Source organism: Arxiozyma heterogenica, assembly GCF_036370985.1.
Source record: "Arxiozyma heterogenica strain weizmannii chromosome Unknown scaffold_7, whole genome shotgun sequence".
In the NCBI taxonomy this organism is placed as follows: domain Eukaryota; kingdom Fungi; phylum Ascomycota; class Saccharomycetes; order Saccharomycetales; family Saccharomycetaceae; genus Arxiozyma; species Arxiozyma heterogenica.
In genome coordinates this window covers 769,955-785,651 of record NW_027042660.1, presented here as the reverse complement: position 1 = coordinate 785,651, position 15,697 = coordinate 769,955, and the positions used below count along the sequence as shown (strand labels likewise).

General features: G+C 28.1%; 4 protein-coding genes and 1 non-coding gene across 5 annotated transcripts; 3 read left to right on the top strand and 2 right to left on the bottom strand.

Moving 5' to 3' along the window:
* Positions 1-468: 468 nt before the first annotated feature.
* Positions 469-1,827, bottom strand: NSA1 (ribosome biosynthesis protein NSA1; the record flags this gene model as incomplete). The annotated part of the gene is made up of 1 exon (XM_064861446.1): positions 469-1,827. The coding sequence occupies one exon, from the start codon at positions 1,825-1,827 to the stop codon at positions 469-471; it is 1,359 nt and encodes a 452-aa protein (XP_064717123.1).
* Positions 1,828-2,335: 508 nt separating this feature from the next.
* SWC5 (Swc5p) lies at positions 2,336-3,367 on the top strand (the record flags this gene model as incomplete). The annotated part of the gene is made up of 1 exon (XM_064861445.1): positions 2,336-3,367. One exon carries the CDS (start codon positions 2,336-2,338, stop codon positions 3,365-3,367), a length of 1,032 nt encoding a protein of 343 aa, XP_064717122.1.
* Positions 3,368-5,272: 1,905 nt separating this feature from the next.
* On the bottom strand, positions 5,273-5,860 carry PWA37_004983 (uncharacterized protein; the record flags this gene model as incomplete). Its single annotated transcript, XM_064861444.1, has 1 exon — positions 5,273-5,860. The coding sequence occupies one exon, from the start codon at positions 5,858-5,860 to the stop codon at positions 5,273-5,275; it is 588 nt and encodes a 195-aa protein (XP_064717121.1).
* A 4,459-nt stretch (positions 5,861-10,319) lies between these two features.
* On the top strand, positions 10,320-12,005 carry PWA37_004982 (sugar porter family MFS transporter; the record flags this gene model as incomplete). The annotated part of the gene is made up of 1 exon (XM_064861443.1): positions 10,320-12,005. One exon carries the CDS (start codon positions 10,320-10,322, stop codon positions 12,003-12,005), a length of 1,686 nt encoding a protein of 561 aa, XP_064717120.1.
* Positions 12,006-13,043: 1,038 nt separating this feature from the next.
* On the top strand, positions 13,044-13,146 carry PWA37_004981. Its single transcript has one exon. It is a non-coding gene; the product is annotated as a tRNA-Trp (tRNA).
* The last annotated feature ends 2,551 nt before the right edge of the window (positions 13,147-15,697 follow it).

The following is a 15,697-nucleotide window of genomic DNA, read 5'->3' as shown; positions in this document are numbered from 1 at the left end:
CATATTTTTTTAAGTGATTCAAGCAAACTAGAAAAAAGTAAGGAAGTTGCACAGTCGTAATAAATTAACAATTGATCTTGTGAAAACGATACAAAAAAGGCGAGAGATCAGTATGTAATAGGACTTTCTATCTTTGTTTCTTTCCTTCTCTTAATCTTCTTGAAAGAATATTTCAAACTCTTGTAGCCTGTTTTGGTTTCATAAAATATGGAATGGAAAATCCAGACATCCAGATATATATAAAATGATTTTAGTATTATGTACAATCAGGTTGATGAATGGTAGACATGATGATAAATTATTTTAATAATGTGTCAGGTAGCTCCACAATGGTCACTAAATAACTAATGTATTTATTATTATTGTATATAGATATCTATGTATAATACATTCTATAAAAAGAAAAGAAGGAAAAGAGACAAATAAGGATATCTACACTCTTTTCCTATGGATTTCTTCCATCTTTTATTACTTTGATTTCCTTGCCTTCTTAGTCTCTCTCTCTAATTGTTCCCATAAAAATTCTGGATCTTCTTCTTCCTCATATATTGCTTCTGAAGTCCTTTTTGTTGAATCATTTTTGGATTTTTTATTAGAGTCCTTTGAAGCTGGGTCAGGTAACATAATATCATTTTCATCTATTAATTCTACAAAATTGGATTTAGATCCAACATATACTTTAATCAAAGTTTTTAGTGAATTTACGTCAAATACACGTAAATATCTATCTAAACCAACTTGGATTAGTAAATTTTTGTTTGGGATGATATGAATATAATTAGATGCACCTACTATATCAGCTTTACCAAACTTTCCGATTAGTCTACCAGAGTTTGTGTATTTTAAGACTTGGTTTTTAGTGTCTGTAGTAGTAAAATTGAAATTAGTAATATCAGATGATCTTAAATTCCCTAATGGTGTCAATTTATTAACATCATCATCAACTAATTCTAATGATGTTAAAGGTTCTCTGTTTGGTAATAGGTCTATGTAATGTAATGGTTTTTTACCATGTTGGGTTTGGTATATCCCTAAATGGGAATATCTTGTAATAGTGACAAATTGATAATTAGTTTGATCCTTTTGTTTAATATTTTCACATGGATTTAAAAATTTTAGTGATATTGGCCATACAGGGATTCTCATATCTAATCTATCATTTTTGACATTTTTAGCTTCCCAAATTTTGGACAAAGTTTGTAAATCTTCATTCAATTGATATAGTTTAATTAAGTTTTCTTCACCGCCAATAGCAAAGACATGATTTTTACTATTACTACTGTCATTATCGTATAGTTGAACAAATTCCAAGGGTGCTTTAACTTCGTGTGTTACAACTTTAGATATACTTGTATAAGTACTATTTAGTGCTAAGATATGAATTAAACCAGACTTGGTGCCAACAAGAAATTTAGTTTCATTCTCATCTAATGGGGCAATACAAATAAATTCATCGACCAGTTTGGTTCTTTTCTTTGATTTGATAAATAGCGGTTCTAAAATCTTATCATTTAATAAATTATCATCATTTATAAAATCCAACATTTCAAATTCACTTATATCATATTCAACTTGCCTTTCATCATCCTTCTTTGAAATGTTTTTTCTCCTTATTAATTGTATGACTCCGTGGTTTCTAGTAATTATCATTCTACTTGCATCTTTTTTCAATGAATGCCATCTGTCAATTTTATTCTTCGAACCTTCTGAAACATAATTTGCTATATAAAATGTTTGTAATGAATCCTTTCTGGATGAATCTGTACCAATATTACAAATGATTTCTTTAAGAGAACCATTTTCTGGGCATCCAATTAAAAACCTCATCTTAAAAAAGTCCTATGTTGAGATATTGATTAGTACTACTTTTTATGTGTGAAAAAGAGTTATGTATTTAATGTTAACTGTATATGATTGTATAGTTTATAGCCTAAAATTGGCTCGATGACTTAAATAAATAGATCAAAAAATCCAATTGCAGGTTAAAAAAAAAAATTTTCTTTCAGCTTGAGCGAAAGAAAAAAAATTCTATTGAATATTAAATTGATGTTAATAATAAATAAATACAATAATGTGAGAAATATGTAGGAGAACTGTGCGTGAGGCTTTAATAGTTTAATAGTAGTGTTAAATATAGTATAGAATTTAGGAAGTAAAATATATATATATTAAACTTCCAAATTTTTCACGGGCATTTTTTTACTAAACAAAACTAGAAAGGAAAAGAAACCTCAATGCGGTGTTGATATTTGTCAGTGATATATGGTTTTTAAACACTTTAATAACAACAGTAATAATAGTAATCAAACATATGGTTAATAATCACTAGAGTATTATGGATGAAAAATTAACGATTAACAATTCTGTTCATGAAAATAATGAGAATGAAGAATATAATGAGGAAGAAGATGAAGATTTTGTGCCAGACAAGGAATTTAAGACGATATCTTATGGACATGAGGAGGAAGAAGTAGACGATGATAAGGGTGAAGATAGCGATGATGGCGAATCTATAAAATCTAGAAATTATTCTAAGATTGAGAGTGAAGTCGGAGGATTAATTAAGACTCGTAGAGGCCATCAATTGGAGAGGGAACGTATGGCTAAACATAAATATGATAATATTATGGTATCATCAGATTTGCACCTGTCTGACAAGATCATAGATATATGGAGTGAGATGCAGAATGAAAGCACCAAGAGATTAATTGACTCAAAAATGGCAAGACAATCAGTTATATCTGTTGAACCATTGCATGAAGATACGACAGAAATGGGAGTGCTTGGTTTAGTTAAGGAGAAAGAAGGGGAAATTTTAATTGAAAGAAGTTACAAGTTTGCAGGAGAAATAATTCACGAGAAAAAATGGGTACTTAAATCAAGTGCAGAAGCTAAAGAATATTTAAATAGTTTGAAATTTAACCATAATGTCAAGGATGTTGTAAGTGGGAGCACTATTGGTAGAAGTACTATTGAAAATGATGAAACAGATGGAAATTCTAATAACGATAAGAAAGATTCAGAAAAAGATGAAATAATCAAACACAAGGAATTTCAAGATGACAATGGTGATGGTGATGGTGATAATAAGCCGAAATTAAGAAGACCACTAAAGAGACCTCCGATCTTAGAAGATATTATATCGGGGGCATTGAAACCCAAATTAAGTACCTTAGAAAAGTCAAAATTAGATTGGGTCCAATATGTTGATAGAGAAGGTATAGAAGATGAATTGCAATATAATAAGAGAAGTGGTTATTTAGCAAAACAAGATTTCCTTTCACGTGTAGAATCAAGACAAGATGCACAATATAAAGAATTCAGACGGAAGCAACTGGCATTGAAGTTTCAGACTACACAACATTAATAAGTAAATAAAAAATAAAAATAAAAAATATAAAAACCCGAATATTAGATATAAACAGACATAACTTATAATTTTTAGGTTTGTATATATATTTATTGTATATTGTATATACATGAATGTCGTCATAGCATTAAACAAGTCAATCATGTGTCACATGACCTTTGGAGGATTTGTCACATAAAACGGAGATATATGTATAACACCTGTACCTCTCTGGGTGGTCTGGGTTTTAGGTTTAGGAAAAAAAATCATATTGCTTGGTGTATGGGTGTATAGACCTAGAAAATATTAATTTCTTTTTTTTTTTCTTGTCTTGCTTTTTTTTTTTTTCTTTTCTTTTCTTTTCATTTTTTTTTAGTATAAAAGGAGAGAGGTCGTAAGACTTCTCAAAATGAAAATGTGTTTACTTCCGTTCCTCTGACATTCTCGGTACATATTTTGTCTTAACTTCTGTTCCTCCTTCTTTCTTGTTTTTCCTGTTTTTTCTTTTGATTTATTTTTCAAAAAACCAAATCTCTTTGCCTTTTGGCTTAGATCAAGTGTAGTATCTGTTCTTTTCAGTGTAACAACTGAAATGACCTCATTGAGGTTCATTACCTTTAAATTTGTTACAACCGTATTTTTTGGAAAAATATTTTTTTATTTTTATTTATATAAAAATAGATGATAAATGGTTATAATCCTTAACAGGTATCACTATAGTGTGTTGAGTTGTATTAAGGGAATTTTGTTGGAGATTTCTATAAAAATTGAATTTTTCTGTCTCGTGCAAAAAAGTTTCTATTAATATCATGGCCACCTATGATTGATTATGCGGTATCTGTTAATGAGTGATATTGGAATACCACATATATGTAGTGTTTTGTTGGATGATGAGGTCTCTGGCACGTTCGAAGCATTCACATTTATTTTTGTTGTCCTGTGTTCAGATGAAAGGGTTCAACTCTTTTTGTAGTCCATTTTATGAGGTTTTGTTTATTTTATAAGATTCTTGAAAAGGAATTAACAATTTTTTTTGAAGAAACTGGGATGAATGGAATTGTTGTTCTGATATGAGTTTTGGAGGAAGATTATATTTTGGGGTAGTTTTGTTTCTTTCAAATTACTCTGGTTTGCCATTTGTTTTATAATGGATGTAATAGGGTAGGCTTGCTTATCCCCCAGAGATTAATTTTTAAGAGATGTATAACTATTCTGTGATATGTTTCTTTTTTCTGTAATGGTTTGTATTGGGGTGGCAATTACGTTTATTCAGTATCGGTTTTTTGGAGAAGGTTTTTAATTTCTTTTTATCTATTTATAGCGTGAACAAATTCTCCGTGGTTATAAAAGAGCCTTGATTTTAAGCACTATAGGGCCTCGAAGATAGTGTTGTGGAGAATGAGACGTTTGTTATTTACATTGTGCTATTTGTAGTGTTTTGATAACATTCTAGGGTATTGTGTGATCATGAGTAGAGGGTCTGAAGCTTTTGGTGGAATATTTTATTTTTTAAGAATTTCTAATGCTTTTTTTTGTTTCTTTATTCTGTTTAATACACTGATATTTTGTTAGTTTTATAATTAGAAGTGTCGCTTTCTGTCACATTTAACACAGTGGTTATGATGGCAACATTGTCTCCACTTATATTGGATTTGATATTCAATATATTCGTTTGCTTGATGCTTCTTTTTAATTTATCATCACCTTTTTTCTAATTAAGATTAAAGAATGGGGTCATTCTTATTATTTAGAAAAATTGGTAGGTAGATAGGGGGGTATGTGTGTTTTCTTGAAAAGTTTTTTCTCCGTCAGGAGATATGCCGTATGGTGTTAAAGAGTATTATACAGTTCATATGCACAACTACTTCGATTTATTTTTTTGCATTAATTTATGTATTAATGAGTACCTAGTTGTTGTTTTTTTTATACATCTTTTATATAAACATTTTGTCTATAATATTTAGGTTTATGATTTGTTGAGTGGTTTTGGAATTGATTTGTAGAGATTTTTGGTTCTGACACCAGCTTTTTTAATAACTCTTCTTGAAATGTGATGTACCATTGAATTTCCTTTTGTAATTTAAGATTCCAGTGGGTGGTATCACTGGGAAACTTCTCATAGATATCGTTAATTACTCTAAAAGATTGGAAAAAATCACGGAAATAATCGAATTTGACAATTAATGGTTGGAAAAACATTAGTAATGATTGATCATTGAACGAATCAAATTGACTCAAAAATTCGATAAATTCATTGTATATTACGTTGATCTCATTTAGATTTGAACAATATATAATCGATCTTTTAATATGATAGAAAATATGCTTGAACTTTTCAATAATATTAATAGGATATATTTGTCTTATCTTACCGCCATTAAAATACAATGTTTCCAAACCTTTTAAAATATTGGATAAAACATCCATATATTTCAATAATGGTGTTTTTATCAATTTAATTAACTTTCTTAAAACTACTTTTTTTAATTTTAACGTTTCTTTACCAGGCATAATTTATTTAACTTTGACTTGTCCAAATATAGTAGAAAATTTTTGTAAACGCACATTTTTAAATATTATAAAAACTAATAATGATTGTTGGTTGATATGTTGTGTGATAATAAAAATTTATAGGGGAGAGAAATAAGGTCACTGATTACTGTCATCTTTCTACACTGGCTGTTATTCTATCTCATGGCTGTCATTATTATTGATTTGTTATTTTAAAATGGGGTAAACAAGAGGACAAAAAGAGAGATAAAAAGTGCTAGTAAGGATAGTTAAAAGAGAAAAAGATAAAGGCATTTTGTTGTGAAGATATATGGTTATATATATACATATACGGGTGTGTGTATGTAAATTTAGCGTTAATTACTTTTATGTCACTTGAATGAAATTAGAAAAAAAAAGCTGACTCATTTTTTATGCTCTATCTGTATTAAATTGCAAAATAAACGGCAAACTTCTAAGAAAGGAAAGAAAAACAAATGTGTCATAAAATGCGGCTGAGGTTTCCAAAAAGAAAAAAATACGACTGAAAAAAAAAATTTTTTTTTTTTCGAATTTCTTCAATTTTGATTTATACCCTATTCTATTAAAATTTTTGTTTTTCATTAAAGGAAAATTATTGCTTTTCTTTTCATTTTACAAACCCTTTATTTGTATGTAATCAAAAAAATTTAAATTTTATTACAAGCATCGTAACAAAGTTGATTAAGTGAAAAAAAGTTAGTACTTCTCTGCTCGAACGACTTCTTTCAAAGTTCACAAATTGTATTTAAATTATTTCAGTTTTTTAGTGATATTAAAAATTATCCTCAATTCTTCGGTTGTTATCTATGTATCATTTAAAAAATAAGCGTGTCACCACCTTATAGTATATAAACAATGTAACTAACAATTTTATTAAACCCTACAGTATTTTCTATCATTCTGAAAATCTGTAGCTCTTAAACCTAACGAAACCTAATTGATTAAACTTTTTCCTTCTAGAAAAAAATAAAAGAAAAAAAAAAGATAAATAGAGAAATCGATAAAGACAGGGTATTTTTTTTTTGTAAGTTTTTGTGACAAAAGATGAGACAAAAATAACTGTGAAATGAGTCATTTAGTTGATGTCGGAAAAGAGTGTGGAAGTGGAAAGATTACCAATGCAAAGGAAGATGTTCCTTTCCAAGAAGGCAATGCTAACTGAGAATTTTAAATGGAAACAAAGTTATTATAGGTTTTTCTTAAGGATAGTTAATCATGCTATTGAATGAAACAATTTTTTTATTGGTGTACGCATAAAAAGTATATATATATATATATATACATATGATTATTTTGCCCTATTACTTCTTTGAGAAGATAAATATTGAACTAGATAGATGAGAATATGAGCATTATAAACTAGTAAAGTTAACTGATTACTTGGGAACTTTCTATTTTAAAAGTTCAACTACCTTAGATACGTATCGAATTTCAATATTATGTTCATTTGATTTATTTTGCTCGTAGTAAAGCTGATATATATGTAAAGAAAGAATTTTATACAGGCCAACTAATATATTATTTGAAAAGACTAAAAAATATAGAGTGTTTAATAAACACTATAAATATGATAGGAATAGAAGAGGGTAGTTATAATAAAAATGTCAAGCAAGGGAAATTTTTCAAAGCTTTTAGTGAATTCGTAAGTTGTTTGGAGATTCTAAATATTTGTTGTAATGTTTGTTTCTTACTTAAACTTGTTTATTTTCATACTGATTAAGCTAAGTACTAGTATCCTTGCTAACTTCGAACTTTTTTCATGAAATATAAAAAGCTTAGAATCTCACCGATATCCAAAATGTTGAAATATAATTATTAGAGTTATGTTTGATAATCTAAATTCATCGTACTAAGTGATTAAAAATTATGAAAATTTATAGTAAAGAAGATTCAAAGATAAAATGAGTATACTGTATAATATTGTATCTTGTATATTACTTATATAGAAAGAAAAGGACCAAGGAATAACTTATAAAAAAAAAAAAAACTTATAATACCACCAATATTCTATTGTAAGTTACCTTATCTTATTATATTAGTTTAAAATGAACTCTACTAGAATTTTTGATTCCGAAGCCTTGCGTCAACACAAAAAAATAACTTCTACTAAAAACACAATATATCTTAACAATATAATTATATACTTGATAAACTGTATGTATCTTAATTCTAAAAGGTGGTATGAAATTTTAACTACATTATAATAATAATAATAGAGGAAAGAAGGACAAAAATAAACATGATAGACTTAAAACGAATGGCAAAAAAAAAAAAAAAAAAAAAAAAGAATAGCTTTTTGTTAAATAGGCACATGATAAAGAAGTCAAATCTTTATGAAAAAGTTATTAAGACTTTTACAATAACATTTTTTATTCTTTTAATGAGAGAAATGCTAATATAATTAGGGTACAGGCAAGATCAAATCAAATAAAAATAAATAGTAATTTTATATCCTTTTACAATAGAAAATACAATGAGAAAAAAATACATTTTTTTGCTTTCTTAACAACGCCAACTATACATTTTTTTTATTTTAATTGAAATAATTTCAACTTCAGAATTACACTATTAACTTAGTCGACAGTTATGTGTAATGATATTATCCATATTTAATTGTTTAAATTAGATAGCAACAGATTATATATGATTTAGAAGAAGAGGAAAAAAAAAGATACACTTGTTGGTATACAACACTTAGAGCTACATTTTGTCCTTACCTTAAATGACTGGGGTATAAAAGTCTAGATTTGTAAGCTACATATATAATTAAATCATATATACTCTTCGATAAATTATTTTTATCATACCCATTTTCTTCCAGCTACTTTTCATATAAAAAAAAAGAAAAGTTCTCCTTAAAAATAAATAAATAATATCAACAGCACAAAAAGTTTGGCATATACCATTTTCTTCTTACATATGTAAAAATAACACGTTATAATTTTTTTATTTTATTATTTTTACAACTAGATTACATTTGATCATTTGAATATACCCCCCCTAAAGTCCTATCCTACTTTTAAACAACACTGAATCCAAGTCATCAATTGTGGGGCTGTGATAATTTTTTTAAACGAGATTCTGATAAAATTACAAGTCATGGTTATAACTTTTATTGTATCTTATAAGAAACATTCAAAACAAAAATAGAATTAAAAAATAAATTATATGATGAAAATTCATGTGGGGAAACTTTTTTAGTATTTTTTGACAACTACTGTCTTTGTCTTTAATACAATAAATGATAATATTACCCCTGTTACCCCTCTTCATTCAAAAGCTTTTTCATCTATAAGTTTATACTAATTTTTGACGTCTTTATTCTTCTATTGACAATCTAATAACATAATGACCAAATAATAGAAATAAAAAAGAAGTAACGGCATGTTGATGAAAAAAAAAAACAAAAGAAAGTTCTTGGGAATTTTTCCTATTATAGGCACTATTGTATTTTGCCTATTTTTTTTTTTTAGTTATTTGTTTGTTTTCTATTGTTCGAGGTTTTCTCTTGCTCCTCTTTTTTTTCACCTATTTAAGAAGTAAAACAAAAAAGAAAACTCTACAAAATAAAATTTTATGGGCTCATGTCCTATAGTATGATTATTGATTGTTTTTTATTTTTTAAAAAATATTTAGACAAACCTATTTTCCTAAATGGAGTAAAAGGAAAATTTTGTGGTTTGTTTAACTTTTCAATATTAAAAACAGTTAAACCTAATATTATGAAGATATTTTACGACCATAAAAAATTGTTACTTTATTAAAACCCTTCTACTGTTTACTTGAAAAACAAAAAAAAAGAGAAAACAATAGAAAGGTTGTTTTTCTTCTGATGATAGTACATTCCTTGCAAAGTTCGAGAAATTGTAGAAATGCCCCGCATACCAACGCCTTCTAAAATTTACAACAGTAACCTGCCTATTATTCTTGCACCTAAGTGTCTGCTTCTTTCATTCTAAAAATATTTTAGACGTCATAAACACAACTAAAGACACATTCTTCAAGCATAAAAAAAAAATTAATGCGGGGAAAGAGAAGGAAGAATCAAATGCCCATAATACCTTTGCCTATAACGTTATTCTACGATTGTACTATGATTGCCTTTACAGTATCCTTCACAAATTGTTGCCTTTTCTGTTATGTTGCTTATTATGCTACACCACTTGATATACGATTCTATTCTTCTTGTCCAAAAAGTGGGGCATCTGTTCCTTCACTTGTTTTGACTAAATCGAAAAATAAAGAAGGAAGATCCCTCGACCTGATAAGATATAAAGGGGACACAAGTCGCTACTTGAAATCAATTTGATTATTCTCTTTCCTCTAAATAATAATCTAATTTATAAATAATAAAAAAAAACCACTGAACAAAATTACAATAAATTAAACAAGCCACTAATAATTGATTCTCTCTTTTTTTTTTTTTTTTTAACTAAAAATGTCCCAGATAAAGGATGAAAATTCAACTTCCACTGAAAGTGGATCCCGTTCTATTCTCTCCCAAAATTCAAACAAGTATGACAAAAATGATTTAGATAATTTCGAGAAACAAGAAACTACACAAGCAGAAATGCCAAAAAAACCTGCTTCTGCATATATTGTTTCATCAATTTTGTGTTTAATGATTGCTTTTGGAGGTTACGTTTATGGTTGGGATACTGGTACAATTGGTGGTTTCTTAAATCATATCGATTTCCAAAAAAGATTTGGTCAACAACATGATGATGGAACCTACTATTTCTCAAACGCAAGAACTGGTTTAATTGTTTCTATTTTCAATATTGGTTGTGCTATTGGTGGTATTGCATGGTCTAGAATTGGTGACATATGGGGTAGAAGACTCGCATTAGTTTGGGTTACTATCGTTTATATGGTTGGGTTAGTTATTTCTATCACTGCAACAGACAAGTGGTACCAATACTTTATTGGTAGAATTATTTCCGGTGTGGGTGTTGGTGGGATTGCTGTATACTCTCCATTAATGATCTCTGAAGTATCTCCAAAGCATCTTAGAGGTACTTTGGTCTCATGTTATCAATTAATGATCACCTTAGGTATCTTCCTTGGTTATTGTGCTAATTATGGTACGGAACACAGTTATAAGGACTCTAGACAATGGAGAATTCCACTTGGGTTAGGTTTTGCTTGGGGTTTATTTATGATTGCTGCTATGTTATTTGTCCCAGAATCTCCACGTTTCTTAATCGAAGTTGGTAGAATGGAAGATGCTAGAATCTCCGTAGGCAGATCTAATAAATTACCTGCTGATGATCCTACTGTAATTGCAGAAGTCGAATTCTTAGCTGCTGGTATCGAAGCAGAAAGAGCTGTAGGAAATGCCACCTGGGGTGAATTATTTTCTACTAAAGGTAAGGTTTTACAAAGAACTATTATGGGTGTCATGATCCAAACTTTACAACAATTAACAGGTGCTAATTACTTCTTCTACTACGGTACTCAAATTTTTGCATCTGTTGGTTTACCAGATTCATATGAAACTGCTATCATTATTGGTATTGTGAACTTTGCTTCAACTTTCCCTGCTTTCTATGTGGTTGATAAATTTGGTAGAAGAACTGGGTTATTGTGGGGTGCTGCTGGTATGATTTGTTGTTTTGTTATTTTCGCATCAGTTGGTGTCACCAGTTTATATCCAAATGGTAAAGATCAACCATCCTCTAAAGGTGCTGGTAACTGTATGATTGTTTTCACTTGTTTCTTTATTTTCTGTTTTGCTACAACTTGGGCCCCAACTGCTTATGTCATTGTTTCTGAATCATTCCCATTAAGAGTCAAGGCTAAAGGTATGGCCTTATCTATTGCCGCCAACTGGATCTGGAACTTCTTATTAGGTTTCTTCACTCCATTCATCACTGGTGCAATCAACTTCTACTATGGTTATGTCTTCATGGGTTGCTTATGTTTTGCTTGGGTTTATGTTTTCTTCTTTGTTCCAGAAACTAAAGGGCTATCTTTGGAAGATGTTAACATTATGTGGGAAGAAGGGGTTTTACCATGGAAATCAAGCAGATGGGTACCACCAACTAAGAGAGACGAGTCTTATGATGTTGAAGCCATGGCTAATGATGATAAACCATTATATAAAAGAATGTTGGGCAAATAACCTATATTACACAACATCTAAATAATCATGGACCTATTACTTTTTTTTACTTTTTTTTATGATTCCTTATTGTATTAACTAATAAAAATTTTAATAGTTGAAATAAACTGCCAACTCATGTCTATATATTAGTATTTTTTATGTATTTCTAGATATATATTCTCTAAAATTAATGATGTTTTTCCTTCTTTAATTTTGATTTGTTTTTGTTTATACCCTTATTTTAAAGTTGACAGAAATAGATTTGAAATCGATACTTCTACCAAACTGAATAAATCTTTTATCCTTTTAATAGTTGTACAAGTTTCTAATCAAATTGATCTATTTTACAAAAAAAATAGTTTTAAAATCATCATAAGCTGTATCCAACCTATCTTTACAATATTTTAATAAAAGTAACAGGAAAAAATATTGTCTAAAATAACTAGTAAATATGTATGTACCACCCTTTTTATAGATAAGATATATTATAATTTAGGTATAAAAAGATAATAATTTCTGTTAAAATTTGCAGCACTCAGCATCCATTGCAAAGAAAGGTATCATTAAGTTATGGATACTTATTTTTTTCTTATCTTAGATATATATGTTTATCTATTATATACATTCTATTTAGTGTAAATTTTTTTATTTATTTCAACTCTTCTTTTAAAGTTTTTCGTTTCTGCAAATCTCTAAAAAACAAATTTAGTAAAACATGCAAGATTTCCACATATAATACATCCGTGCACAACATAATATATGGAAAACTAAACTAAGAATACAAATGGGAATGACAGGAACCAAACTCTCATTTTTTAACGAATTCAATGATGCATTTATGTGTATGCATAATTCAAACACTTAAGTGTCTCAGTATTGTTTTCATTTTTTTAAGCAGTTTGGCATGAATTTTCTGATAAACACCAATTTACAAACTTCAAAATAGAAAATCTTGATAGTATTCATTACACAACCACAATTACTATTGCTTAAACACCCAAATAATTTTTATTTTAGAGTATAATATTCTAATTAGTATTTCAGCTTTGTGAAGGTGAAGCGGTGGCTCAATGGTAGAGCTTTCGACTCCAGTTAGTTTCTGGGACAATTCGGAAAGATTGCAATCGAAGGGTTGCAGGTTCAATTCCTGTCCGTTTCATTTTTTATTTTTGCTGTAATATCCCTGATATTACTGTTTAGGGTTTGTTTAGAAAGATGAGGGTTGACGATATTTTTCTAAACTTTCCTTTTTGCAAAATTTTACAAACACACATAAAAACAGGAGTAACCAACATAAGTACAAGAAAGCAACCAAGAAGAAGGAACAAGGAACCAAGGACTACCTAGGTTTAGATATAGTATATAAGTGTATACTATTAGGTTATCTTAGATTAGGGATATAGATATATAGATATATAGGAATATTACAGCTAGAGATATAGAAAGAGTCTATATCTTATATCTATCCAAGTGAAATATTATTGAGATTTCAACAAGATTAACTGTTATCAGAAACACATAATCTTTGGGTTATTACAATTGCAAAAAAAAAATTTTTGCCTACGAATGGAATCATTACTTCAGGTTCTCTACAATGTACAATTTTGTCTTGTCTACTGGACTATATTACACTAGTGTATCCAATTTTTTAAACTCTTCACTTAATCACAAAATTCCTTTTTTTTCTTTTACATGTAAATTTTACATTTACACTATTTCGTACATACAGTAGATTTTATGTATTATGTATAAGGAATAACAACCAAGAAATTTTAGTTTTATTCTATACTTTGGAAAGGTCTGTTTCTTGCAGTAGAACCTCATCTATTAAAAAAAAATATATTTCCTTTTTACTTTAATAACTACCTAGATTTTTGTTTATCACCAGTTTATGGATTAACAAAAATATAAAATATTCCTTATGGATATTAATAATAATTGACGACCTACATTTTGTAATACAACTATGCCATGAAATTATTGACATTAAAATAATACAGTTTTTTTCGTACAAAACCTTTGAAATCTTCAACTATTCTTTCTTATGTCAATACATTAAACTACTCTAAAATTAAATCAAATATCCCTTTGAGTTTTGTTAGAAAGTTAATGCACTATAGCAAATACCTATAAAAAATTTTATAAAAATACTGAAATTTTGATAAATCTAAATGTAAAGTGCGTAAAAATTATGAACTTTAAGGTATTTTTATACAAAGTAATAATAGTTTTATCATATTCTTTTCTCTACAAAAAACATACTGGTTACAAAGATTTACTTTAAAAAGGTAGTTGAATGAGATGAGTCAGAAATAGTAATTATTTATGCTTATTATTGTTCAAATGAAATTTAATAAACGTCCTATTCAGAAAGAATACCGTTTGTTTGAGTTACTTTATTAAATGAAAGATCTAAGAGTTAAGTGTTATTTTAGCTAGTGGGAACAAAAGATTGCAATAGTTAAAAATAGAAGAAACAGTATGACAATATAAAACATATTTTATATATCTACTAAAAATTTTCATCTTCAGGTGTAGAATTTTCTGCTATTGTTTTTCTTTTCATTTTTAATGGTTCAAATACTTAGGTGATCTTCACAGAGTTGTGTTTATTCTAACTTTCTGTTAAGTTTCTCTTGCATTTCAATCTATCATTCAATTATAGAGGTAAATAGTTTATAAATTCTGTAATAGACAAAAATTTAATACTAGTGATAATCATATTAAAATCGATTTGCTATAATAATATTTTAGCATAATGAAATACCAAACAAATAAATGACTCAATTATATCAATATTAATTACCCAATAGACCACACCACTAAGTATTCATACTTTCTTTCACAAATAGTAAGCAACTTTTAATTAGAAAAATGTTACACCGTTCAACCAGAAAATCTATGCTACTTTTTAATAAATTCGAATTCATTAATCAAATAGATATTTTATTGTGTAATAATAACAAGTATATATAATAATTCAAAACATCAGAAAAGAAAAGGAACAGATTAAAAAAAATAGTTAAGAATAAAACATAATTTTCCTTTTGTGCATGCATGAAGACCCCAACCGTACGCCCTATTTATTAAATTTGTTATGATATATATAAATTATACATTATATAGAAAACAGCAAGCATCTATAACTTAATGATGATTACCATTATCATAGACACTGAGTGTTCTAAACTCCAACAAAAACTAAGTTCAATGCGTATATAATTAAACATTATCATATATTAACTCAAAGGATGGAATTTATTAGAATTTTTATCACAAAGTCATTTTCTTAACATTATGCAACTTCATATCGCTGCCATAATTCAAAGTACAGAAAAATTAGATGATAATAAAACATACTTAATTATTATCTGGTGATGACTAATATAAGAATTTTTAGTTTATTTGAAAGGATAACCAAAAAATCCAAATAATAATATAATATATCTATATATATACAAACTGAATTATTATGAATTATACACAGAGAGGTTTATGGCTTTTGTTGGAATTTGGAGCCCTCAGCGTCCATGGTAATGGTAGACATCGTTAAGTTATAGATGCTTGTTTTATTGTGTACTAACTACATGTATATACTTATTATATAGTGTGTACAGTATACATTTTTATATTTACTTCAAGTTTTCTTTTAAGTTTTTCATTTTTCTTCAAAGCTGTGAAAAACATATTTGGTGAAAAATAAAATGTCT